The sequence below is a fragment of the Pseudochaenichthys georgianus genome, chromosome 1 (assembly GCF_902827115.2).
Source record: "Pseudochaenichthys georgianus chromosome 1, fPseGeo1.2, whole genome shotgun sequence".
Classification (NCBI taxonomy): domain Eukaryota; kingdom Metazoa; phylum Chordata; class Actinopteri; order Perciformes; family Channichthyidae; genus Pseudochaenichthys; species Pseudochaenichthys georgianus.
In genome coordinates, this window is record NC_047503.1 from 29,603,357 (window position 1) to 29,630,342 (window position 26,986).

The following is a 26,986-nucleotide window of genomic DNA, read 5'->3' on the forward strand; positions in this document are numbered from 1 at the left end:
AAACTCAAAAATGTAATTTCATTTAAAAAAAGAAGAGCCAATTTAAAGAATCAAACAAAAGAACGTTGGAAATAAACAATACGGTGTTGATAACTTGATTGTAATACATGGAAAAACACTTAAAGGCAATAAAATGTATGACGTGATCGGAAATTAACCAATGTCAACACTGCGTATAAACATTTGAAGAGCTGTCAAATGTTTCCTGTTAGTTAGAAGTGTTTAATTTAGAAAATAACATTTCATTACATTGTGCAAATGAAAACCATCAGACACACTGTATTGATCCACATCTTTTAATACCCACTTTTAGAGATACAAAATAAACCTGGCAAAAGGAAGTCATTAATTAGCATTAACCATTGAAAGGTACAAAAAGAATAAAACAAAAAATATAAATTAAAGCTGATGAGAATATCCCTTAGTAATTACAAGTCTGGACTGTGCACATAGACCTGGAATGACACAGCACCTTTCAGGTATGTTTCACTTCAACCTTCAGGTATGTTTCACTTTGTACTGAACCTCAGCAGTTCACATGATAAAGTTTAGTGCAGCGATGACTCACAGTGATGCATTTTCATGCAGCAACCACAAGGGGGTAGCATGACACAAGTAAATCACAGTGATTCACACACCATGCTGATTTTGCTAATGCCTTTCATTCACATCCTGGCCTGCAACAGGTGCTGTTCACTCACTAGACAAGAAATAACAAAGCAGTGTTGTCAGGCAAAAGGCATGGCTGCTCTGTGCAGCTCTTTGGCATCTCAGTGTAACAGTCACATTACGATGAAGCTGCAGTCGTCACCAAGTTGTGAAAAGATCAAATAAAAAAAAAGAAAGCCGAGAATCCATGATATTATTGCATCACCATGAATAACTACATTCACAATGATAGATTTAGACAATTTAAATTGCCAGCCATCAGCATGAACAGCCGCCTGGGCTGCTGCTGGGCGTCTCCTTCAGACCAGCCTCATTCTGATTGGCTGATGGACTCGAATCACCGTTGATGCTCTCGCTCATCTTCTCGCAGATGACGTCCACTAGCTTGTCAAAAACCTGCTTTACATTGATGTTGTCTTTGGCACTGGCCTCAAAGAACTGGAAGCCTGCAAACAGATAGACGAGTGACAATTCAATCATTTGTTTATGTAATTGAGTTTGTCTGGTGGGTGCTTGCAGAGCATGTTATGGGAGTGAGGGTGTGTCACTAACCGAGCTCTGAGGCCAGTCTATGGGCGTCCTCAGTAGGGACCTGCCTGTCCTCCTCCAGGTCCAGCTTATTGCCCACCAGCACTACCTGAGCGTTGCCCCACGAGTACGTCTTAATCTGGGTTGCCCTGGAAACACCAACACAACATTTTCACAAAAGCTTTGCTGCATTTCCTACAGCCAGTGGTGGAAAGAAACAAAGCACATGTAATATGTGTGTGCTGTGCTCATATGCAGTTAAGTGCTTGGATTTAATTTAAGCAATTTGACGTAAAGCTACTGTACTTTATACCTTTATGACACTACATTTCAGAGGAGAATAATGTATTTTTTATACACACAATTACTGGACATAAAATACACACCGTTTTCACACACACATGTAAATATATCTAATATGTATACATGGTCAAATATGTATATGTTCATTTAAATTAATTAAATATTCATTATTTTATCATTTTTAATTGTTATCTTTGATGTTATCCTTCATTTTATTAATCTGTGTGAATCTGTGCTGTCCTGCTTTTCATCCTTACCCTGTTGCTGTTAAACTACTGAATTTCCCCACAGGGATTAATAAATGTCCATCTTATCTTGTCTTTTTACGCTGCATAGTTTGAGAAATTCCTTCCTCTACACATTCTAATATACTTAATGGTTTTAGGGTAAGATCTGCAGGTCTACCCACCAGTCCTGCACAGCGCAGAAAGACTCCTGACTGGTGATATCGTACATGAGCAGGAACCCCATGGCTCCTCTGTAGTACGCTGTGGTGATGGTCCGGTAGCGCTCCTGCCCTGCAGTGTCCTGTAAACACATGACACACCTGAGAAATGCATTTCTTTTTCTGATTTGGTGCAATGTCCTTATTGTTTAAACTACTCAAAGGAACATGACAGGGTTAACTCTGTGAACCATTGGGTACCAACCCTGGGAACAGAAGCTAATCTCTCCCATCATGTGTTGGTGAGGCCCCACCCTGTTATACACCAGGATATGCTCTCTGCTTCTTGGCTCTGCCTTAAGGATAAGAAATAGAGATAGTTTATGCTGTTTGAGCATTTAACGATAGCTGATGTGGATATGTTAGAACTGCACCCAGAAAAAGCTGTTAAACTAATAGGTAGGGATGCTCCGATCGATCGGTCACCGATCGATATCGGCCGATACTCACTCTCTACCGATCGATCGGTGCTCTCTAAACATGCCGATCGCGAGAGCCGATCGCATGACGTAAAATACATGACACTTTTCTCTGTGTGCGGCAAAACAAGCTCGCCAAAATGGCTTCACCGGTCTGGCATTGTTTTAAGGTGTCCGGAAAAGACAGTAAAATAGCGGTATGCAACGTGTGTGTGAAGCAGAAATCCTGCAGCTCCGCCCGCCGGACCGGTGAGCGGGACGAAACACACAAGAGTTAGACCTAACACACTCAGCTATTTTATCTAACTCTGGAACAAGCTAAACTAGTTATTATAAATATATTTATTCTTCACTGTCGGGTCACTCATTACTAGATCAGTGAGCTGCATGAGATTCTGACAGGCTGTCAGGAGAGAGAGAGAGGGGGGGAGAGAGAGAGGGAGAGAGGAAAAGAGAGCGCTTCCGCTCATTTCTCCCGTGTTATTATCCAAAGTGAATCATTTCAATGTAATAATTAAGTTGATTGTTGTTTGTGGAAGCTCCAGTGAATGAGCCCCATTAACTGAGTTTAAACATCACTTTAAATTGAAGATTTAAAGTGATGTTTAAATCTTCCATGTAGGCCCCGCCCACTCGATCGGTATCGGCCGATACTGATTCCGGCGATCGGCCCTGAAATTGGCGATCGGAGCATCCCTACTAATAGGTTTAAATCTTCTGCCCTGATCAAATTAAGATCCAGCTGCTGTCATGTATAATACAAACATACCTCCTAAAGATGGAGATTCAGGGCTTGACCGTGCATTAGATAGTAGATTAGTTACCGCTGTCTCCAACACCCTTATGCCAAACTTTATGCAGGGTTTTACAAAATGAGTTTAGCTTGTTTTAATAGCCCCAGGAAACCCATTCAAGTTGCAGCCAATTCCATTTTACTTGGCACCTTCCTCGTGTATTAGTATGCAACTGTACTATTGTTAAGCAGAGCAGAGAAGGATATGCTGAATACATTAAGCTAAAAAAACATGTATTACTTTAATCTAACAGGAGTACTGTGGGTGAGCCCTCACCTTCCACTAACGTTCAGCGATACATCTGTCCTGGGTGTCAGTGTGCGCAGTAAGCACATTCAGCTCCAGCAGCTCGAACCCATGCATCTTTCATGAACCCTGCTCTCTGGGGACCATGTTAGACATCAACTGTCATTAACTCCGGAGTGTGAGAAATGAGTTTACGCCACAGCCATGACAGGCAGCAGCGTGTAACGGTACGTCCACACAGCAGCTTTAGACAAATCTTCCACCGCTTCTCTGCCCATTGACTTTGAATGGGGATGACGTCACTTTGCCTCGCTTTTCGCCGAACTGCATTGTAGGGGAGCGAAGCGAAGATTTCCAGGATTTCCAGGATTCAAAAGTTGAGCAATGTTCAACTTTTGAAGCTGAGCTGGAAGCGTCAGCCAATCAAATCCCGTTTATGCAAATCTGACAGTAGAAGCGCTAGCCAATCAAACCGCATGTAAGCAGGGAGAACCAGACCGCAGTGCATTTCCTCATATTCCAAACGACAAATTACGGTAGCAAATCACCCGGTTCTTTACGACCAGAACTATTAACGGGATACAAACAGGAGGAACCAGGCATGGAGGGAGGTGGCAGAGACAGTGGGTGAAACTGGTAGGTTTTCGCCTGTTTGGGAGTTTATATATATATTAGGGCTGTCAGTTGATTAAAATATTTAATCGCATGATTGTCCATAGTTAATCACGATTAATCGCACATTTTTGATCTGTTCTAAATGTACCTTAGAGGAATATTTTTCAAGTTTGTAATACTCTTATCAACATATGAGTGGACAAATATGCTTTATGCTAATGTTTATTATCATTTGAACAATGACAAATATTCTCATGAATATTAAGCACAACAACCTCTGAACATTACAAATATTCGCCTCAATTCAACCTGGAACCTCTCTCATACAATAATACAATACAAATGGTGTGTGTGTGTGTGTGTGTGATGGATCGTTGGAGCTATGTGCAACTCAAGGCATATGCTCGAACGGGAGCAGCTGCCTGGACGCTGCAATCATGTTGCACTATCCGAGCTGAGTGTGCTGACTTCTCCTACAATGTCCCACTGTCTAGCTGCCTGCATAAAGTCAAGTGCTCGGCGCAGTTGTGGCGAAATGTCGCTCCTCTGTTTTCATTTAAACAGCTCCTTATATCCGTTAGCGCAGATAGCTAGCACCAGATGCTAACAACAACAATGCACGTAAGGTCTTTCTCTTGCTTGCTCGGGCCACACATACACACACTCTCCCGGTCCTCCCGATGGCCAGTCGGTGCCTGCCGGTGAGCGTGGAAGTGTGGTCTGCTGCAAGCGGGCGGCAGGAGCGGGGCTGTCAGCATCAGCGGGGCTGTCAGCATCAGCGGGGCTGTCAGCATCAGCTTGTAGATGGTATTTTAAACTCGATGCGCTCTGAAACTACGGGGCGGCCGAGAAAAAAAAATACACATGCGTTAATCGCGTTAACTTGACAACCCTAATATATATATATATATATTGCTCGCATAAAATCCCCGGGGTTTTTTGCTTTGTATGTCGGGGGCGGGAGATTCATGTGATTGGTTGTTGGTCGCGTTGCTCGCAAAAAATCCCCAAGCTTTCAGACACGCCCAGCTCCAAGATTTTGGAAAAGCTGCTGTGTGGACGTACCGGGGCAAACTGGGGAATGAGGTGAGGATAAACAGTCTATAGGCGCGTTCACACCGCAGTAATTTTCCCACTTTAGTTCCGATATAGTTCCGAAATGTTGCGTTCACACCAAAAAGAGCCGGAACTAAAATTAGTTCATGAGAACCTTTTCACCCCCTTTTCCCGTCCCTGCTAGAGAGCAGGGACTTTCGTGGGAGAAAAAGGTTCCTATGTCTGATTGGCTGGGCGGATTGCAAACCACGCCCCGTAAAACTCCCAAAAAGTTTTGTGAAGCCGCCATTTTATTATCCCCGCATTAGCATTATTAGCATTAGCCCAGCGCAGAAACGCAGAGAGACTAACTTATGGCAACACAAAATAAAACATGAGAGCGGTGGAGATGAGGAGGTGTCGGCGTTCTGGCGATTTACTCAGAAGGCTTCAGTAGAAGCTGCTGGGACTCCCAGCAGCTTCTACTGAAGCCAGTCCCCAACTCCGGGGACTTTGGGCGGCAGTATACACCGTGAAGTGGTTTGCGGCCTGCCAGTAAACCCAAAGCAGAAGAAGAAGTGACGTCAGCGGCTTCATTTGCCTAATCCACCCCCAGGGACTTATTCCGGTGTGAACGCGATCTGTACTTAGTTCATGAGAACTAAAGAGTTCTCATGAACTAAGTTCTGATGAACCTTTGTGGGAAAAGTACTGCGGTGTGAATGTGCCTTATGTTGTGCAACAGCACTTTCAAAAGAATCCCTTGGCTGGAGCTGTGTTATAGAACCTCCTAACCCCAAGGTAAATGCTGTTAATTACCTCCAGTAAATTACAGCTCTGATATTAAATAGACTGCAGCGTTTCATACTCAATTTGGATGATGTATGGTCTGTCAAGCCGGCTCGTTCTGTAAGGTATAATATTTTATCTGCTGTGGGGAGTGAAATGCTTCCTTAGCATTCTCCAGGAAATTATTAGGAGCTCTTCAGACCCTAATGATGTGAGGGTCGCATATATTTTCTCATTTAAAGGGGACCTATCATGCAAAATGCACTTTTGTACGTCTTTTATACATGAATGTGTGTCCCCAGTGTGTCAGGGAACTCACCAAGTGTCAGAAAACACAACCCTCTCTTTTCCTCCATACCCAAATCTCTAAAAACGGGCTGCAACGGAGCTGATACAGATTTGAATTGTTCTGACGTCAGAACAGGGGTGCTCCGCCTATATGGGCAACTCTCCACCTATCAGGGGAATGAGAGGTTGCGTGGCATGGTAACAGCATGGTAACATGGCGCTCGTGCCTTGCCCCCCTCCTTTGCAGTGGGGCGTGGTCAGCTGCAGCTCATTTGCCACAGAATCAGCCCTTGTGAAGACAGGGCTGGAATAGAGCAAATAGAGCGAAATGAGGCATGGCTAAAATGCATGATCTGTTTGGTATTTTGAAAAAAAAACTTCAGACATGTTTTATATAGGTATGGCCCTACAATATATTATTCAAATATAGCATGATAGGTCCTCTTTAACTGAATGATAATATGGGCATCAGTGAAATGGGTTTTGGAGTTGGATACCCTACTGCAGGGGTGCCCAACCAGTCGATCGCGGGGAGATTCCCAGTCGATCGCGAGATGTGTCTAAAAAAAGAACAACAATATTCTGTTTTATCGTTAATGTCCTATAACATAATCTTCCTGTGCCAGAATAATGCACTTGAACGCATCAAAGCTTTGTGATTGGCCGGCGTGACCCCATGTCGGGGCGTGGCTGGTGGGCAGTGGGCACTATTTTGCTGACGTTGTCCGTGGCAACAGGAGTGACAGTCCGCACACACACAAGACCGCAATTATGGCAGAAGCAAAAAAGCCCATAATATATAATTTTCACTCCGAGTGGGAGGATGATTATTTTTGTATCTATTCCAATTCAAAGTCCATCTGTCTCATCTGCAATGCGAGCGTGGCTTTATCGAAGAAGGGTAATTTAGGAGCGGCATTTCAAAACAGTGCACAAACGCTACGAGACGGAATTCCCTCCTAATTCTGCCCTACGCTCCCAAAAGGGGAGGGGCCTGAAAGGACAGCTAAATGCACAGCAGTCCATTTTCTCCAGGCCCAACAACAAGAGCAAGGCTGCTACCAAAGCATCTTATGGCGCATTTCCACTGCAACGGGGTAGCCCCGTTTAAGCGTCCCTAAGCGTCCTCGCTCAGGCCTCGGGCTGCCTCGCTGGCCGGCCGAGGCCGTGGCGCATTTCCATTACAGTTTAGGACCTGGGGTAGCAACGCAGTGTCAGCTTTTTGGTCGGAGCGACGCTGGGTAAAACTGCAGTGGCGTCATCTTCAATGCGACACAACTCACAAAACACACACAACAATGGAGGATGTGGAAGCGATCGTTTACATGTTTCTTGGTGTGTGGCTTGTTATCACAGCAAGAAGGAAAGTGATCACAGCAAGCATTGTATTGTATTCATTGTATTGAACATAAATAAATCCTTTTTTTTCATATACATGTGTTTGTCAAATGTTTTAAACAAATATTATCTGAATTGAATATTTGAAATTCAAGCACCAGTAAGTACTGCCCCATAATGACATTTGAGGAAATATCAGATCATGAAAAGAAAATCTTTCTAATCAATTAAGCGAATATCAAAGCTAACTATAAACATAAATACTAAAGTGTAAAACACGGCAACACTATATTCATAAATGCAAGTGTAAAATAGTGTGGACAATTGTAAACATGGATGGAGACTAAAGTATCCACAACATAAAATAATATATTAAATATAACCTCAATCTTTCTTCTAGACATGTTAAAAGCTTGCTTGAATGGGTTATAGGTTTATTTTGTTCTCTCGTCTTTGAAATATATAAGGAATGTGTTGTTTGAGTCTAGTAGAACGAGGGTATTACAATTGAGCAATTTCTACATGTATTATGTATTTATCATGTATTCTTAATACTATTACAAAATAAACACGTAATAATGTTTTAGAGGAGGACCTCAAGCTAGCAAACTCAATTTCTTGCTTTAAATCTCTTAAAATAAGGGGCTTTTTTCTAACTGATGGTGTTTGTTATTGCTTTATAAATTCATGTATGTTTATGATTTTTTTCTGTTGGGTGCCATTCATTATCAACAAGAGATAAGATAAGTCAAAGTACTTCTTTATTGATGGCAGTATAAAAATACAAATGTTGTATCAAAAAGGCATGCCATTAAACAATACAAATAAAAAATGTAAAACTGTATTGCAGCCAGCATAAATATACATGGAATTGTAAATATAAAATGAACATTTTAAAGAAAATAAATAAACAAGGAAGTACAAATGTTGCATTTAAAAATTAACTAGATAAAAAATATATAATATGTACAATAACTATTAAGGTTTTTTGAAGTATCAGGGAGGAGACGGGCCACGTCGGCTGCCCAGTCATGGTGCCGTTCCTGCTGGGCCCGATCCTCTCCTCCTCGTTTCCTCTTGCCTGGGTGACAATAAGATAATAATTAGCAATAAGGAAAACACACAGGACAGGTACAGGTCACACAAGGATATAAGAATAACATGTATAAACAGAACAACAGTAAGGTGAACTAAAGAAAGTTCTGGCCCTAGATGTTTACAATGATTGTGAAAGTGAATTACATTATGTCCAGCCTGTTGATAATGAATATAAATGTATGTATATGATAGGATGTCACACACAACTGTACTAGCTGCTTACTAGCTAAGACTTTACTTGTAACAGAGCATTTCCACACAGTGATATAGCTTATTTTAATTACTGACGATGGATGATCCACGGTTTAAAAAAACAAAAAAACAATTCCAGTCGTTTTGCCATTTCTATTTCTTACCTAGAACCACACGCTGCGGTGTCGTGATGGCACTCGGTGTTGGTGGTTGAGTTGGTGTCGATTATTCGGCTGGGGTCCGTTCTGGATTCGATGACGAAGTGGACGGAACAATGCCATCACCCGTTGTTCAGGAATGTTCCTCCTCACGAGTCCCAATGTAATCATCTAGAACAGCAACATGACTTGTTAATTCCACAAACTACTGCAGCACAATACTAAATAGCAACAACAACTATAGAAAAGAAAAACTGAACGTAAACAATGGCACATATGGTGTTAGCAAACAATAGCTCTAGCTAAGGCTATCTGCCTTAGCTAGCTATGTAGCTCTCCAGGGCTCCATAAAAGCACGGGTTGTCGAACATTAATGTAAGGATAAAATAGACTTCTTTGTTAGAAGTGAGCGTACCTTGCAGGGACTCCAGTAAAGCCGTTGCCGTTTTCCCTACATCGCAGGAAAGTCCTCGAAAATCCGCGCTCGGACATCTGTGCAGAGACATCCTGGAACACTTTCACATTTCGCGTTGTTCCGTCGAGCTCCCGCTGGATTTTATCATCCCCAATGAGATGTAGGAACGTCGTCACCTCCTCGGTCGACCACGGTGTGCTTTTCTTCGACGTTGCCATTTTTGTAGCTCCTCCGTTTACAAAATGCTGCAAGCTTGCTTCTTGATATATATGTTGACGCGAGGGATGATCTCGCGCGCGATCTTGTGACGATTCTCTCTGACCAATCAGCAGTCGAGTGTTGACGTCACAGCCCTGGCCTGGTCTGATAGAACCACGATTTTATGGGGCCGGAAAAAGAGGGAAAAAGTACCCGCTAGCCGGTACTAGGCTATATGGAAATGCCACCAAAAACTGGCCTGGCCGCTTGAGGACGGTCCAGGACGCTTAAACGGGGCTACCCGCTGCAGTGGAAATGCGCCATTAGTGTGTCAGTCACGTTCTTACGAAACACATGAAGTCTTTCAAAGACGGCGAAGTTGTGAAAGAAGCATTCCTGGAGGCTGCTGACGCGCTTTTTGGGGACAGTAAAAATAGCAGTAGCATTTCAACAGGCTTTTGATATAATAAAAACTCAAGTTGGATACCGTTATTAATCAGCTGTAAGTTTTAGTTTGTTTTAACTTATTCATTATAATTATTGTACAAAATGGTATAAGAATGCAAACATTAAGATCTGTTCTGTTTAAATTGATTATAGTTTATTATCAATTCAGGGTAAGAAACTAGTGTTGCTTGCATCCTATTTTAAAAAGGCATTTATTTTTATACTCTACTAAAATGCAACGAAAAAAGGGTTTGATTCTATTAATTGTCTTTTTTATTGCACTTTGGCTGAAGATTCCTGTGTAGCTTCAGATCTGAGTTGTCTTATTAGTAAGCCTAATTTTAATGGCAAAGAAAGGGTTCAGAGTCTTTTCTTTTTTCCCTGTGTCATATGTGGCAGCACTGTTCAATGTTTCTTCAAAATATTACCCACTGTAGTATGTGACGTGTGAATAAACTCCAACTCTGTATCAACAACACTGTTGTGTAACTTCAGTTAAATACTTGTATGTGTGTAGATTAGAAAGAGGTAAAATAAAGGATCTGCAGTATTTAATGAAGTATTAATCGTACAAAGGTCAGTTTTATACAAGTAGAAGTGTGTATTTACCTGGTAGTAGGCTGTCAGTAATGGCTATGCCTCTCTATTTGGACTGGTAGATCTCGGCAGACTGGCAACTTTAAAAGTAGCTCTCGGTTCAAAAAAGGTTGGGCACCCCTGCTCTACTGTCTGTTTTCTACAATACTTTACTTTACTGTTTTCTACAATACTTTACCATTGAAAACCTGCTATGCTTCACTCATGGAGAGTGTGATCGATCTATGTTTTGTATATAGTTGGTTAGTAATGGCCATTAGACTTTTTTTGCCCTTTTTCATTAATTTGATGGTCCAATAATAATGTTAAGCCAAAATGAGTTTAGTTAAGAGACAATTTACATAAATAAAGTATATTGAAATGAATGGGAGAGATGACAAATTCTTCCATAACCAGCCTAAAACAAGAAAATGAATCTGGATTTAAAAGGATTCATTTGACATGCTATGGTATCTATGTTTTCGAAGGTGCAAATAGTTTTGTAGCAGCGAACATCTAAGAAATAAAACTGAAAATGTACTCAAAAAATATAACTGCTGCAGAAGAAAGTGTATTTGTATTAAAGGTGGGGTCGGTAAGTTTGAGAAACCGGCTCGAGATCGCTAGAATTTGAAAATACACAACCGGAGAAAATCTGCCACTTCCTTATAGAGCCCCTCCTCCAACACACACGAACGCGCACATGACCAATGAGGGCACGAGATAAGTTTGTGCCCCGATGGAAGGCTGACAGGCAGGTAGGCCATCCAATCCGAGATTGGTTGTACTTTTTACAGTATTACGGCTTCTACAGATGACATTTTTTTATGGATTTTTTTGTCAAAGCACTTAAGATATTCATTGCTATCGGGATGTTAAGAGCATTCCATGGAATATAACAAAAAGTGAAACTTACCTACCCCACCTTTAAGTGTAATTATTTTTAATAAAGTAATTCGTTATGCTTTTATTTTAAAAGGTGGTTTTGGGCACCAGGTGATTATGTATATATATTGGAGACAGGTGGTGTCACACCAGAGACCCCTGAAAGTGCTTTCAGATCAACGGCTTTGAACCAGTCCCAGCTACATGCTAAATATGCAAAAGTATAAAAAAGTATATAAGTACAAATCCAGAAAAGATTACTTCTTCTATTTTTTTCAGACGGTCTGCTATTTATGAGTCAGAGTGGTTAAAAAAAACTACTCCCATTAGGTTTTTATACTCTGCACTTTAAACTTTTTATGTGCCAGATGAATTAGAGTGAAATCTTGTCGAACTGTAACACAGTGCCAGCTTTTACTTCCTTGGTTCTGCACTGAGCAAACATCCATCAGTTTGTTCTGGCAGACTTCCACTCCTTTCACCCTGCTGCAGATCAGAAACTAGATTATGTGGATGTGATAGTAAACGTTTTGAAGGTGAAGGAATGTAAATATGTTTTTACTAGCTTTGCTTTTTGATTATTTTATTGGTTATTTATTTAAATAGCAAAACGCAACATCTTGCAAGAAACAGCATCTGAGGGCTTCTTAACATTTAATAAACTATGAATGTGTCATACTCACTTAACGGGAAGAAACTCAGCTTTTAGACAATATTAACCAGCTAAATGAAACAAAAGGGTAATAACAAAGACTCTGAATTAGCCCGGAGTGAAAAAATGCTAACGCAATTAGCACAGAACTCAAGTTAAATTCCCTTGATTAGCAAACTGAGATTCCACAGATTCCAGACATATAAGTATCATCACTGAGCGATCAGAACTCGCGACATGGGAAGCAAACAGACATCACACAACGTAGCATTACGGAGCAAACACAGGAGAGATTCTTAGATTTCTTCTTTTAGTCTACTATCCAATCATTCAAGGGTGGTTTTCACTATAAGTAATGTGTTTTTCTTTGGACGGACACTAGAATTTCCATTTTTTTACTATGTTCAATCGGAATTTACTTTAAAATAAAAAAAATCTATATTGATTCTGACTTGTCTACATCCAACTCACAGGTTTATCATTGCTTTGAGAAAAAAGATTATGAATGTACCCCTTTTAGAAGTGAAGTTATAGTCAATTGTTCTGGGAATGTCATTTTCGAGCCTGAGGCCTGAAAAACAGGCTCAGGGTTTAACTGGACTACAATTCACAAAAGAAAAATCAAGAATGAGCTATTTAAAAAGTTTGCTTTATTAACACCTTCTTTAAAACCTTAACAACTAACAATATTGTAATTTCTAACTGGTGGGATGTTATGCTGTAAATAACTTTAAATAGTTTCAGAATGATGCCAACATTTGTTTCTGGCCATCTTTCAGTCTTTCTACCCCAAAATCCTTTGCTCTAGATTTATATTAGTTAAAGGTCCCATGTCATGGCCATTTCCACTGATCATAATTCCATTGTTGAGGTCTACTAGAATAGATTTATATTGTGCAATTTTCCAAACTCACATTGGTTTCTCATACAGCATCTCTGTAAAGTATGTGTATTCAGCAGTATTCACTCTCTCCACTAAACGGCTCGTTACGGCTCGTTGCGGCTCGTTGCAGCTCTTGCCCCCCCTCCCCCCCGGAGGGGACGACATGACATCATGATGTACCCGGAAGAATCAAATGGACAGTGACGTATCTCCAACGAGGCGTTTTGGGGAGGTATTTTCTGTGTTACGTTACGTCCACACAGCAGCTTTTCAAAAATCTTGGAGCTGGGCGTGTCTGACAGCTTGGGGATTTTTTGCGAGCAATGCGACCAACAACCAATCACATGAATCTCCCGCCCCCGACATACAAAGTAAAAAACCCCGGGGATTTTATGCGAGCAATATATATATAAACTCGCCAAACAGGCGAAAACCTACCAGTTTCACCCACTGTCTCTGCCACCTCCCTCCATGCCTGGTTCCTCCGGTTTGTATCCCGTTAATAGTTCTGGTCGTAAAGAACCGGGTGATTTGCTACCGTAATTTCTCTTTTGGAATATGAGGAAATGAACTGCGGTCTGGTTCTCCCTGCTTACACGCCGTTTGATTGGCTAGCGCTTCTACTGTCAGATTTGCATAAACGTGTTTGATTGGCTGGCGCTTCCAGCTCAGCTTCAAAAGTTGAACATTGCTCAACTTTTGAATCCTGGAGATCCTGGACATCCTGGAAATCTTCGCTTCGCTCCCCCACAATGCAGTTCGGCGAAAAACGAGGCAAAGTGACGTCATCCCCATTCAAAGTCAATGGGCAGAGAAGCGTTGGAAGCGGTGGAAGTTTCTTCTGAAGCTGCTGTGTGGACGTACCGTTAGAGTTTACTCGCTACATGGTGTACTTTGAGGGTTTTGACTCTGCACACCATTTACATGCATAAAAACCTTCATAACACACAAGGGGACGGGTAATAACCGGAAAAGCATGACATGTCACCTTTAACTATTTCCCATTCTTAGTTTATCTATGAAATAAAACCTCTGTAAAAATGGTGCACCTGAAAAGCTCTTCATCTCTTTTTGGTAGGTTTATCAAGTGGCAAGCTGAAATACAGTCAAACTGTCAATTAAATAGATGAAAAATACAATATTTCTTTAGTATATCAGCATATTCAATGAAAGTGTATACTTGCATAATTCCTGAGATTTTTTAGTTTGTATCCACATAGTTGAATTCACTTATTTTAAGTTGTTTTGGCCAAAGCATCAACTAAATAAATGTTAAATGTTATGTCCCCGAATGTCAACTCCCACCAGCATGAGGACATTAATCTTCCTCTATCAGCATATTTCAAAGATCAATGTGTATTCTCCAACTGACCCAGATCTGAAGTTTGACCCTCTTGTCGTTCCTGTAGATGGTCTTGACTTTGAAGTCGATGCCCACTGTGCTGACAAAGGCCGACGTGAAGGAGTCGTCTGCAAAGCGGAACAGGAAGGAAGTCTTTCCCACGCTGCTGTTGCCGATGATCAGCAGCTTAAACATGTAGTCGAAGTTCTGGTCGGCTGCATCTTTATGCTCCTGGCCCGCCCCTGGATCTCTGGTTAGTGCCATCTATCAAAAGAAGAAGGACAAGAGGAGAAGAATGATACTTCAGACTCTAAACAAGAGGAGAAGAATGATACTTCAGACTCTAAACTTTATGAATAGATTGTGAAACTCAACTTGATAAAGTATCCACAGTCATTTGAAATGTTTCTAATGAAATCTAGGATAAAGGGGGGGAAATGTGATTCATTCTCAAATAAATATAGCAGCAAAAAGTATTTCGTTTTCAATGTGAGGATTTGCTGCTCTTGTCAGTTTTATATCAGTGTAAATAAATACCTTTTGGTTTCTGACTGCTGGTAAAGTCATTTGAAGACATCACATTTTGGTTTTATATAAGCTTAATCCATTCAAAAAAGACAAAATAACCAACAGCCTTACAAACAATACAGCAGAAAACAAACATTAAATGTGTACATATAGACAGAAGAGAAAGATAATCAATAAAGCACCTTTTGAATAAACAATACAACATATAAAGAATACTATAAAAGACCAACCAACAAACTAGGGCTGCTCGATTATGGCAAAAATCATAATCTCGATTATTTGGGTCAATAATTGATATCACGATGATTAAAAAACTAAATGGATTGTTATCCATTTACTTTGAAAACATCAATTTATTGAAAAAATAATGTGTAGTATGTTTTTAACAGTTGATTACCTTGAACTTTAAGTATAATTCAATTGAAAAACCAATACAAAAATGTATATATATTTATATTTTTCATAATGTGCAGCCCTACCAACAACTAATAAAAACATAAAACTATACACATAACACAAGCTTCTTAAATGTATAAGATAATTGAAAGGGCAAAACTGAGTGGAAGAAATATATTAATAAATATATACATTTAAGAAACTATGAAGCCTGGAGTTCTCTGCGGGCCAGGGGTAAATATCTTAACTGAATACCTACATATAGGTAGGTAATTTTGGAGAAACCGGCACGAGATCGCTAGAATTTGAAAATACACAGCCGGAAAAAATCTGCCACTTCCTTACAGAGCCCCTCCTCCAACACACACAAACGCGCACATGACCAATGAGGGCACGAGATAAGTTTGTGCACAGATGGAAGGCTGACAGGCAGGTAAGCCATCCAGTTATTTTAGCCGGGCTGGCTAAAATGATTGGTCGTGCTTTGTACAGTACTACGGCTTCCACAGATTAATTTTTTTTATGGATTTTTTGTCAAAGCACTTAAGATATTCATTGCTATCGGGATGTTAAGAGCATTCCATGGAATATAACAAGTGTATCTCGAGCCGGTTTCTCAAACTTACCTACCCCACCTTTAACTGATGACAAAAACAAATGGGATTCATTCTAGCCGCTGCTAATTCCAGTTACCTCTATACCAGTGTATTACAGAAGCATTGCGACATGCAACAAGTATGCCAGCTATGTGCCAGGCGCAGGGTGCTCAGCTGATAAAGCCCCTATCATGTAGTAAGCATTCAACTAGAGTAATAAGTAGGCTCCATATCTTCCTCCCTGGCTGACGCTGGCTTATTTAAAGATTGGTGGGGCTGGGGGATGTCTGTGACAAAAATGTGGAAAGACAGTACTCATGTGTTCAAATGACAGAGTGAGGAATCCCAGCTATTTGAGAATTCACACACACAGGACTGAAATTCATCCATAGTAAAAGCTGAGCAGATGTTGGTAAATGGCCGTTTTGTTTTAACAATGGTCTACCTCCCCACCCCCAATATTCTTTAGCTCTCATCCCTGTGTTATGAATCACAAACAGGGCCGCTCCTTCCACCCTCTATCCGTCATCCCCTGCTCGCTCTGTCCATTTGTCAAATGGACGCGTGTAGCAAAACTTATGGGATAAGTGGACGCTGAGCGGTGGGCGAGGGGGCAATATATTCTCCACCCCTTCCTGTACATTTCATCCATCATCCACCTGACCTACTGACACTCCCATTTAAACACACCAACACCCATTTATCTTCCTTTACTTTCTCTCTCATTCTCATCCATCCCTCCTGTCATCATCCATCCATATCTCCCACGCCACACTCTCTCCTTCCTCCATCTTTCTGCATCATAAGGAAGCTGACCAATGCATTCATCCTCACATCCTCTACCCCCCTCCCACCAGAGAGGCTCCTGTTGTACTCCCTAATAGCTGAGATCTCTCAGGAGACATGCTCAGGAACACCACTTCCAAGACCTTAAAGAGGGACCGGTTGCTGTGCACTCTCAGCAAAACAACTAATATCCGCGCATGCGCTAACACGTCAGTAGGACAATACAAACAAATAGCTGTTTTGAGGTTTATTACTCGGGATACTAAAACTAAAGCAACATAAAAAAGGCCATTTCGCATAAAAGCAGCATAATACTAAATATGAATCATGAACAGATGTTGACACCTGGCATAAAATACATGGAAATTAGTATTTGCAGTTGGGTCATTCTACAGAAAAGGTGGAAGTGCTGTCACTTACTTTTGCAGACACCAAAATACATGACGTTGACCTAATACTCACATTCATTATATATGTTGAATAAATAGAGATTGTCTTTGCAATGGTACTAAATAAAAAATGGTTTTATACGTAAATTGCAATTTATTTAAAATGTCAAGTTCAAGGAACTGGCTTGTCACTTTGATCATACATGAAAGTGGAGCATATAGTTTTAATGTAAAATATTTTTTTTTCAATAAATCTAATTTATATTTACATAACATTACAAGCATTACATATAACACTGAAATGGTAACAAAAAACGCAAATTATTATTAATATCAAATAAATGTCAGTCACCCAAAATTACGTCATTGGTGTTACTGCTACACAAAACGCTTTTATTTTTGAAATAATGTACTGTCTCTGAAGTGCCTCCTGCAACAAGAGATCATTGGAGGCAGTGCAGTGGACAAAGACATAAGGAAAGTCAGATACTTCTTACTTTGTTTGTTAAAGGTGTCATTTTATCTTCAAATTGTACATGCGTCTTTCAAGTCTGTCATTAGTGTTACTCATTGCATAGCCCTAGGGGTGAACATTTGAATGGGAAAATGTATTGTATTGAATAGTTAAACGATTTTGATATTGACTGAAGCCATATTTGGTCTGACACATTGCAGCCATTTTGTTAAAATGGTAGTGTTTTCTCCAAATTGTCACTGGTGTTACCGTCACTGGTGTTACTCTTCTTCCTGGTAACACGTAACACCAGTGACATTCCTATACAAATAAGCTTTATATAAAGTATAAAAATAATAAAAATATTTTAAGCTCTACTTGTTGTGGATTCATCAAGTTAAGAGTTAGTTATTGCTATTTAACAGGTGTTAGATGCTTTTAGAAGGAATATATTTCAGCAGATTTGTATCACCCAGATTCCACCTTTTCTGTAGAATGACCCAGTTAGCAATACCAGGCCGTGGGGACACATGGGCTCGTGACACTTGTTGAAAGTTAGAAATAATCTAAATAAATATATACAAAACAGCCTCAAGTAAGAGTACGACACACGCAAAGTTTTCTGAGATAAAAGTGGACAATGTTTCACAGTTAGCCGAATTTGCCTACACTGTCCCACCATACGGTAGCTCTACCGAACCGATAGCATTAAAACAAACACTCCACTGTTTTTGACAACTGTGTGGAGAGTAAATTACCATGGATGTGGTTTATAAGTCCGTCTCCTCCGTCCTTCCTGCGGTCTTCCTCCTCTACCTGAAGCCGATGGGTGTGCGCTGCTGTCGGGCGCTGAACTTCACGCGCTCCGCTCCTGGATCTCCAGGCTCTGGGACACCACCGTGCAACGAGTCAAGTCAGCAAGGATATAGAAACGAAACTTCCGGTAGAACTTTCAAAAATAAAACCATTCGTTGTCTTTCAATCTTATGTGAGATTCAACCAGACTGTGTGTGATCCTGTGATGATAGTTCCAGAGCTGCTCTAGTATTTATATATTTTTTAAGAGCTGTAACTGATAATTATTTTCTTAATCCAATATTGTAACGATTTGAAATTGGTCAGAAACTAGTTAAACATGCAAAATGTGAACATTATCAAATGCATTGTGTTGACTAACCAAGAGTCTGGGAAACTTTAGATATTCAATATCATGATGCAAATTAAAGATTTGCAGCAAACTGATTAATTGTCATACATGTCCCATGGTACTACATTGACACAGTTTGCATGAGCAGTTGTGCTGCCAGACTTTTAATTTGAAGGTTGACTCACTTTATTTCCGGAATTATTCTGTCGTAATTGACGCAGACTCATAATTACTTGTATGCGTCCCTGCTGTAAACAGTGTTGAATGGGACAGGCATTATGCGGCACAAGCATCCAAACTCATGACCTCTCCGTTTAATAGGTCACATTAATACCCTGGCTAAAATATAGCAGCTGATTCGTAATGTCTAACATTCCCATTTTAAACGCTGAACTTTAAGATGTAAATCTCTGAAATATTACGAGTCTTGAATCAGACAAACCCAAGTTCTGGTATGTTCAACAAGCATCATCCTGACTGTGAGCAATGCAGGGGAGTCATGCACCCAGGCACGTCTTTCATGTCCAAACGGGATAAGCTCTACTTGGGTTTGCAAACCACAAAGAACGGTTTTGTTTAGCAGCGAGAGAACCAGCATGCTTCTGTGCTGTAAGGCCTGATTGCGAATGAGACAGAGTAAATCATGTTGGAGCAAGAGAAAATCTACAGCTGCAGGGTAGTGATGCAAACAACCTGCCAAAACTGCAGTGGGAAAGAGTTTTTTATTTGTGTTTGGCAACACATCGTCCCTGAGACTGCAGTAGCACACACTAAACAACACACTATTTACAGCCAGTGTACTTCAGACTGGAAGAATACACTCACTGTGAAACGTTTTTCTTACCTAGCTTTATGAACACAAAGAAGAAGATTGACAAAAACTCTAAACATGCAATGTCGACCTGTGACATAATATACAGAAAATACAACAGTTAAATGTTTTTTTTAATTAAGAAATGTTCTAAACACAAACGGAAGCATTCTCTATAGAACTGGACCACAGCAATGGATATTAGGCTCATCTTAGTCCTGTGCCAAACAGTACAAAATGTACAGGAACTCTTACATGCAGAACCTTTTCCGATACATATTTAAAATAAAACCTGTATCAGCTTGAACAGTTACATTGTCACTTTGGCCAAAAGCAACAGTCTGTTTCGTAAAATAAGAAAATATAAAAGTCTCTAAATGTTTTATGGCCCAGCTTACCAAACTGTTTTTACATGCATACCTTCTACTTCAAACGTTGACGAGCTCTGACTTATTTCTCATCATGGCTTGTCAGTGCTGGGTGTGGTAGGTTTGTCAGCAGGTTTTGGGTCACTTAAGTGGAAGTATTGGGCTGGATCGCTGTGCAGCCATAAACGTTGGAACTCTTTGAGGAATGGACCCACCAGTTTCGGATCCTCGGTGACGATGACGTTCTCCTTGTTGCTCTGCACCGCTGTCATCGTCCAGTTGAGGGAGCCGGTGATGAGCAGCCGGTTGTCCACCACTGCAAACTTGTGATGCATGTACACAGAGCCCACGTCGCAACGCGCACAGATCCCTGGGGAGCAGAGAGGGGAGAATCAGAACACCTTCAATCGTCCCACAGAGGAGACATTTACATTTGTTACAGCAAGTAAAGAGAGGAGGTTGGAGAATAGTGTCTTAGGCTAAGAGATTGTTCTTCAGTATGTGCAATGTTATTCTAGGTTGCGCTCAAAAAACCTCAAAAGAAAGCAGGGATGGTGAATACGACATAATGTTCTGACTGATTTGTAGAAAACAAGTGCCTACCTCAGCACTTCTCTACAGACTAGTTATCCCCATTGCAACAATGTGTGTAAATGGGTGAATGAGGCAAATTGTAAATAGTTGTTGTCCCCTTACAAACCTAGGGAGACATTATGGTATAGCAGTACATTTATCATTTAAAGTCCCATGAATGTTTACATTTTCCAATTCCTTTTTCTTGTACAGACTGAGAAGAAGAATCATTTTCATCGAGAAACCCAAGAAGGAGCTATGACATCTGACATACATTTTAAACCTTTATATTTATTTCACTTGTCTTGATTTCTCAAATATAAAATATGTATGTTTTTCTATGATTACTCTCACCTTTTAAAAACCCCAAATATGTTTATATATTCTGATATTGTTGAGTATTGTTGCTTTATTTCTATTGTGTTCAAGAGAAACTATCTAAAACAGAGGCATTATTTTTGTATGATAACATATTGGGTTTGCAGATTGGACGGCAGGAAAAACTTTCATGCAAATTCTCTCTTGAAAAGTTAAGTGCATGCCCCTTTAAAGAAAATGAAAAACAATTACCACAAATGTGTTTTTGATAAACCATTTCTCTTGCAGGAAACATGACCCCTTGACCCCCTCATTGCAGTGTGTAAATGCTTTCAGCTCAAAGTGAAGAGAGTCAAAAGCGATCTTAAAAGAGTAAATGCAACAGGCTTAAAGTCTGATGTCTTTCCAGTTTCAACCCCAGGACACACACACACACACACACACACACACACACACACACACACACACACACACACACACACACACACACACACACACACACACACACACACACACACACACACACACACACACACACACACACACACACACACACACACACACACACACACACCACACACACACACACACACACACACACACACACACACACACACACACACACACACACACACACACACACACAGTGTTGTATTACTGTGTGATCTTCTTTGTTGTTGCTCTGTAAGGTGTCCTTGAGAGCTTTGAAAGGCGCCCATAAATAAAATGCATTATTATTATTATTATAGAGTCTATGAATTAATTTCCCTTCTGAGGGAAATAGTTGGACTTAAAAACCAATGACAGCAAACTAATCCAAAGCACTATGCTTAGGTGCTAGTCACATTACGTTATTCGAGGATAAAAAGGTTGCTGCACACAAATGGATGGATTATGAAAAAGGAGCTTATTGTGCCAACGTGATTCTCACAAGGTCTGCAGTCAGCATACACACACTTAGAAACACTCTTCCTAATGAAATGTGCTGCTTGCTTGCCAATTTCTTACTTACTTAATTCTTACTTAACAATATGCAGAGGTAGTAATTTATTAAATGCAGAGGGCTGAGAGAGAAAGGGAGTCTGACACATGACACAACATCTTTCAGAGCTTTCAGACCAAGATTATAACTCTGACTCATAGAAAGCCTTGTAGTGGAAACCCCCATTCACCCAGATATTTCCTATCATCTTTTCATTCACCTGTTAGGAACCATCTAGCTCATAGCTAATACTAATAGTCCGAGAACACAGCGGGAGTACCTTTTACTGAGGTAGACCTGAGTCATAGTTCCCGTATTTCAAGTATAATATGACGAGATAATGAGTGAGGTACGTGTGCCTTTTGTACCGAATAATATCTCTAGTAGGGCTAAATATGACCCCCTGGACCTGTTTGGTGTATTGTTCGGCATAGTGATGCTTCGTTAAGGTGACAATTAAAATCCCCAAGCATGCGGATCTTTACTTTATGATGATTTAAAAAATAAATAGATCTGTTTCTCTTACCGGCTCTGCGAAGAACCCCTATCTGGGAGCCAAGGATGGCGGCGTAGTCCTTGTCGCAGAGGACTCGGATGGTGACGCCCCTACATTGCAGTGTTAGTACAGCCTTGCATAGGTCCATGTTGGAGAAGGCAAATACACACACGTCCAGAGAGGAGGAAGCAGACAAGATGCAGCGGACAAGACGAGTGAAAGAGGTTTCTACACCGTGAGGCAACGGGCAGCAACATGACCTGGAAGAGCAGAAAACAGGAGAAAATAAATGTGCTGATACTCCAAAGCGTATACTAAACAAGCTTGTTTCTGTGTATGTAGTTTCCTACCCTCTCTTCCAGGTTGCAAAGTTACAATAGCTCTATTTAGCAAGGAATGCTGTTGTATATTTTAAGCTGGCAAAAATGCTTATAGCCCCACTTTTTGGTTTCTCTGTATTATTTTATTTGAAGTACTTAAGCAAGTAAAAGACAATTCTGTAAAGTGAAAAACAATTGGGATGAGGAATGGTTATTGCACTGCCTAAATCCACTTACTGAGAGCATCTAGGGGCTATGAATTTTCCCATTAGAAACCATTATCACAACACGCTTGACAGTGATACAGAGAAAATAATATATAGCTCTCTTTTACTCAATGTAGCAATTTAGTTCCACCTACTGAGGTGATGAGGGAGCGAAGATGTGCTCCAAGCAGGCCATCTCTGAGGGGAAGAAGAGGACCTCAGTGCGGGTTCTTTTAGGCCTGAGGCGATGGAGGAGCCAACCCAGCAGCTCCACGCTGAGAGAGAGGGCCACCACACTCAGACCCACCACCTTCACCGTCCACATACCTGACATCTCTACAACACCATCATGGTTAAGATCCAAACATGTAGTGTAACACACACTTTCTGAGCAACCTAACCTGACCTAACTGGAAAAGTAAAACTAAATGGTTGTTCACTTTCTTTAATGGTATTTAATCAGTGGTTGAAGAAGTAATGTCTAGCTATAGCGCTCTCTAACGTTAGTCGATAATTGTAATATTATGCAATATCCTTCTAGTCCACAGAAGCCGATCTTTTTCTAGCTTAGCAAGGACATTGATTACAAGGTGTTGGTTACATCATTACATATCAGCACAAAACACTGACGAAGAAAGCCAGACTACGGCACAAATGTCATGGAAACCACACTAACTGTCAATATGTAAAAATATGTAACACCTTAAAGTATAAGTATTTTTTCAGGGCATGTTAAACCATAAAATACGAGTATTTTTAGACCACACAACAAACCTGAGAACTAGCTTCTGTCGCCACCACGCGGGAGTAGGTTGTCTCCGCCAGGCGTTTATTCGTCACAGTCAATCGAGTTGACTGACGTGTCAGAGAGCCAATCACTATCCAGGAAGCATTAGCTATCCTCCAATCACATAATGCGAACAGTTGACGGTGCCGGGGTCTCGTGCAAGCTTGTTCTACTCTACAGCAACGTGTATTTCCTACGAGCAAAGGTAAACAAATTAAACTTTTACTACATCACGTTTAACAATCCCGACATGTTTACCAAGTACGGTGAATCGAGGTGTTATCAAATCTGGTTACTTACTAGAGTCCATTTAACTATTCGTCGTGAGGCGATTTATGTTGGACTGGAGATCAACAACAAACATGCTAACGTTAGCCTGCTAACTAAAGTTGCTAACAATATGGAGCGGCAGCAGCTGCCGACTGGAGTGGTTTTCCAGTCAAGAGTTTTATTTTATCCCTGTTGATTCTCCTCCAAGCACATGTTATCCTTGTTGAAGCTGCCTGTTTTTGTCTACTCCTCACACAGACTTGATTTAGTTTGTTTGAAATGGGTCGTCGCAAGTCTAAAAGAAAGCCCCCTACTAAGAAGAAGCTGAGCGATTTGGACTCTCAGTTCACCTGTCCGTTCTGCAACCACGAGAAGTCATGTGATGTCAAAATGTACTTACAATTGCACCAAACAATCCACTCATCAGCAACTAATTCAAGTTACATGTGTTGGTATTTCAGGTTGATGTTGCTAACTTTTGTTGTACTTTGTCTGCACACAGGGAGAGAACCAGAAATACTGGAATAATATCATGCACAGTCTGCTTGGAGGAGTTCCAGACGCCCATTACCTGTATCCTTAAGCACACGAATCATCATCTTTTACATACATTTATAACATTATTAATGACAGAACCGTTCAAACCACGTTTTTTTTACAATGAATTTTCAGTGGTTTTTGAAGCGTGCAATGTTAACTTTTGTTATATATTTTAAAAGTTTTCTTACTAGTTTACAGGCATTTCAACCCAGTATAATTTATATGAAATGCTTTACTGTCTATACTATCTTTTCCAGCCTCATAAAGATCTCTGCCCACACTTAAACAAATTGGTTAAATCTCTTCTTCCCCTTTTCAGTTTCCGAATACATAACGGCACAATACCAAGTCTATATTTTTTAATACATAACCATTCTGGGGACTGCTTTGAAAAAGCTTAATTTTCACAAATGTGTGTAATCCAATATAGCCAGCTTAATGTGGTAGTCATGTTGATATCACATGAGTAGGGGTAGGGGGTCTGAATATGATAAGTAATACCTTTTTCAGAAGAGTCTTGATTTACAAAGTTCATATCATCCTGCACCATCATAACACATTTTTAAACTCTTCAGCAACAAGTTCTCTTCATCCTTAACCCATTGTTCCTCAGATCTATCGGAAGCAGTTGATGTGTACAGTGATTGGATAGATGCCTGTGAATCAGCCAATCAGTAGCCATTGTGGAGCAGGATGTGATTCAGGGAGGGGATGAGGATGCGGCTGATGATCCTGGGCCCATTAGGATCAGGCTGGTCAGAGGACATTTATACAACTTTTTATTTAAAAGCTTTTATATGGTTACTTAAGATTAAAGTTCTGTGAACCAAAGTTTCATTTATGTGGTATTCAGCACAAAGAGGCTCTGAAGCTCTCCTTTGTCTCATGACTTCTCTTTCTTTGTAACATTTCAGCCTGCAACTCCAGTGTTGACTATTGAGATTTATAAAAAAATAGTGATCTAACCTGAATAATCTTCAAACATTGAGAGAGATTTTCTATTTTCAATATTAGTTATTTTTAAAATGTATTGGTCTAGTCTTTCTGTTTAGGTTTTTAATGGCTTGATGTTGTTAGGTTCAATAAATATCATTTTTACAAGAAGCCTGTGTTGTCAGAAAACTAGCTATTGGCATTTTGATGTAAACATCATTAAAAAGTTAAATATTTGTGGTTAGCATTATGAGAAAAATATGTGAATATACAGTATGGACCTTCTATATTATACACTGAGATGAGTTGCAAGGCTTAAATGAGGAAAGGAACCCTCCAGATTTTCAAAGTTAAGGTGTGAGTGACCTTCTTCTTTTGATGAATGTAAACACAGTTCATGAATGATGCCACGCGTTGTTTCCACAGCTATCCTCATCCTCATAAAGACCGTTGTCACAACATGTCATTCCACTGGAGAGAGGAATGGAAATGTGTAAGATTTAGGCTTAGCTGCTAAATTCACAGGTTCTGAATTTGTATTAGAAAATTCTGTTTACAGTTAATTGTATGTTTTTGGCTTAAATGTAAATTTTTTTTTTTTAAATGAGTACAAATTAAATCCTCAAATCAAGTGTTAGTATTCAGTGTTTATTTTACTATGCATTAGCCACCAGTGTTGAATAGCATAGAGAAATGTGTTTTTTTTTCTTTTAATGTTTTGAATTTGATAATTGTGATCATGGAAATAAAGGAGCAATACGACTTGATGCCAGCATGTGTGTTTAGTCTTCATTTTATTGTGTAATGAACTTAATCTACTACATTTCCTACGAGAACGAACACACTATATGTGATCAAGACGTGGTTGTTTAAACTTGGTTGGATGTAACTTAAGTCTTTATTCAATGGGGGAATATGAAACAAAAGGTAGTCACTAATATTACACAATGCAAACATTAACACCACTGAGCACAAAATAAAAGTCAATAAAGAAAATGGTTTCAAGAACTCAGCAAGTGTATATATAATAATAAGCGGCTTAAATGAAATCGTGTTTTAAAATAATAAAGGGTTTATAGTTAAAGTTGAATGAGGTGAAAGAACTCAAAGACTTCCAAATTAGGTTTTTATTTGAGTTTGAACCGCTCCTCAGTTACAAAGTCAATTATACACAGTTGTAGTCATCATTTTGGTTAAAAGAAAACCTAGCACAAAAACCTATACAACTAGTGAATGGATGGATGAACCACAAAACCCCCCTCCCACATTTCCAGTTCTTTCATTCAAAGGTGCCAAAGACTGTGCCCGTTTCTCGTGTTCATGACTTCTGATCTACTCTCCTGTGGCATCTGTGACCGTGACACAATTTGAGGAGTACAGTGCCCATTCATTCCCACAGAGCACAGGATGAAGCAGACCACAAATGAAAGAAGACACAGTGTAGCGAGGCTGTGCACCGGGCAGGGCTGAGTGATAATAGATGAGATGTGGAGTGCCTGCCCGGGCTCTCCACCCAGGTGGAGTGTCTCCTTGCATGCGCGCACTGCACTGTGTATTGTGTTTGATGATGGACCCCAGCTGGAGAGGTATTGACGACGCCTTATGAAACATGCTGGAGGATGATTACAATGGAGAATGATTATCACTTAGTCTCTCGTCTGTCTCTGCACGTCCCCTCCCACTCCCTCCCCCTCTCTTCTATTCCTCGCTCCTTCTTTCTCCTCTCCCTTTCAGCACGCGAGGTCAAGTGTCACTCCGTCTCCGTTGTCAA

The 26,986-nt window shown here is 40.3% G+C and overlaps 3 protein-coding genes across 3 annotated transcripts; 1 reads left to right on the top strand and 2 right to left on the bottom strand.

The window, feature by feature from the left end:
* Window positions 1-280: 280 nt before the first annotated feature.
* LOC117446353 (ras-related protein Rab-3D-like) lies at window positions 281-18,372 on the bottom strand. The gene is made up of 5 exons (XM_034082524.1): window positions 18,223-18,372; window positions 14,346-14,579; window positions 1,910-2,028; window positions 1,222-1,346; window positions 281-1,115 (listed from the first exon to the last, which is right to left on the bottom strand). Exons 1-5 carry the CDS (start codon window positions 18,223-18,225, stop codon window positions 928-930), a joined length of 669 nt encoding a protein of 222 aa, XP_033938415.1. The 5' UTR covers window positions 18,226-18,372; the 3' UTR covers window positions 281-927.
* Window positions 18,373-19,537: 1,165 nt separating this feature from the next.
* pld6 (phospholipase D family, member 6) lies at window positions 19,538-23,550 on the bottom strand. Its single transcript, XM_034082512.2, has 4 exons — window positions 23,460-23,550; window positions 22,841-23,021; window positions 22,190-22,419; window positions 19,538-20,160 (listed from the first exon to the last, which is right to left on the bottom strand). The coding sequence occupies exons 2-4, from the start codon at window positions 23,017-23,019 to the stop codon at window positions 19,883-19,885; spliced, it is 687 nt and encodes a 228-aa protein (XP_033938403.1). The 5' UTR covers window positions 23,020-23,021; window positions 23,460-23,550; the 3' UTR covers window positions 19,538-19,882.
* A 30-nt stretch (window positions 23,551-23,580) lies between these two features.
* LOC117446401 (transcription elongation factor 1 homolog) lies at window positions 23,581-25,982 on the top strand. Its single transcript, XM_034082563.2, has 4 exons — window positions 23,581-23,677; window positions 24,001-24,134; window positions 24,245-24,315; window positions 24,896-25,982. The coding sequence occupies exons 2-4, from the start codon at window positions 24,022-24,024 to the stop codon at window positions 24,958-24,960; spliced, it is 249 nt and encodes an 82-aa protein (XP_033938454.1). The 5' UTR covers window positions 23,581-23,677; window positions 24,001-24,021; the 3' UTR covers window positions 24,961-25,982.
* Window positions 25,983-26,986: the final 1,004 nt, after the last annotated feature.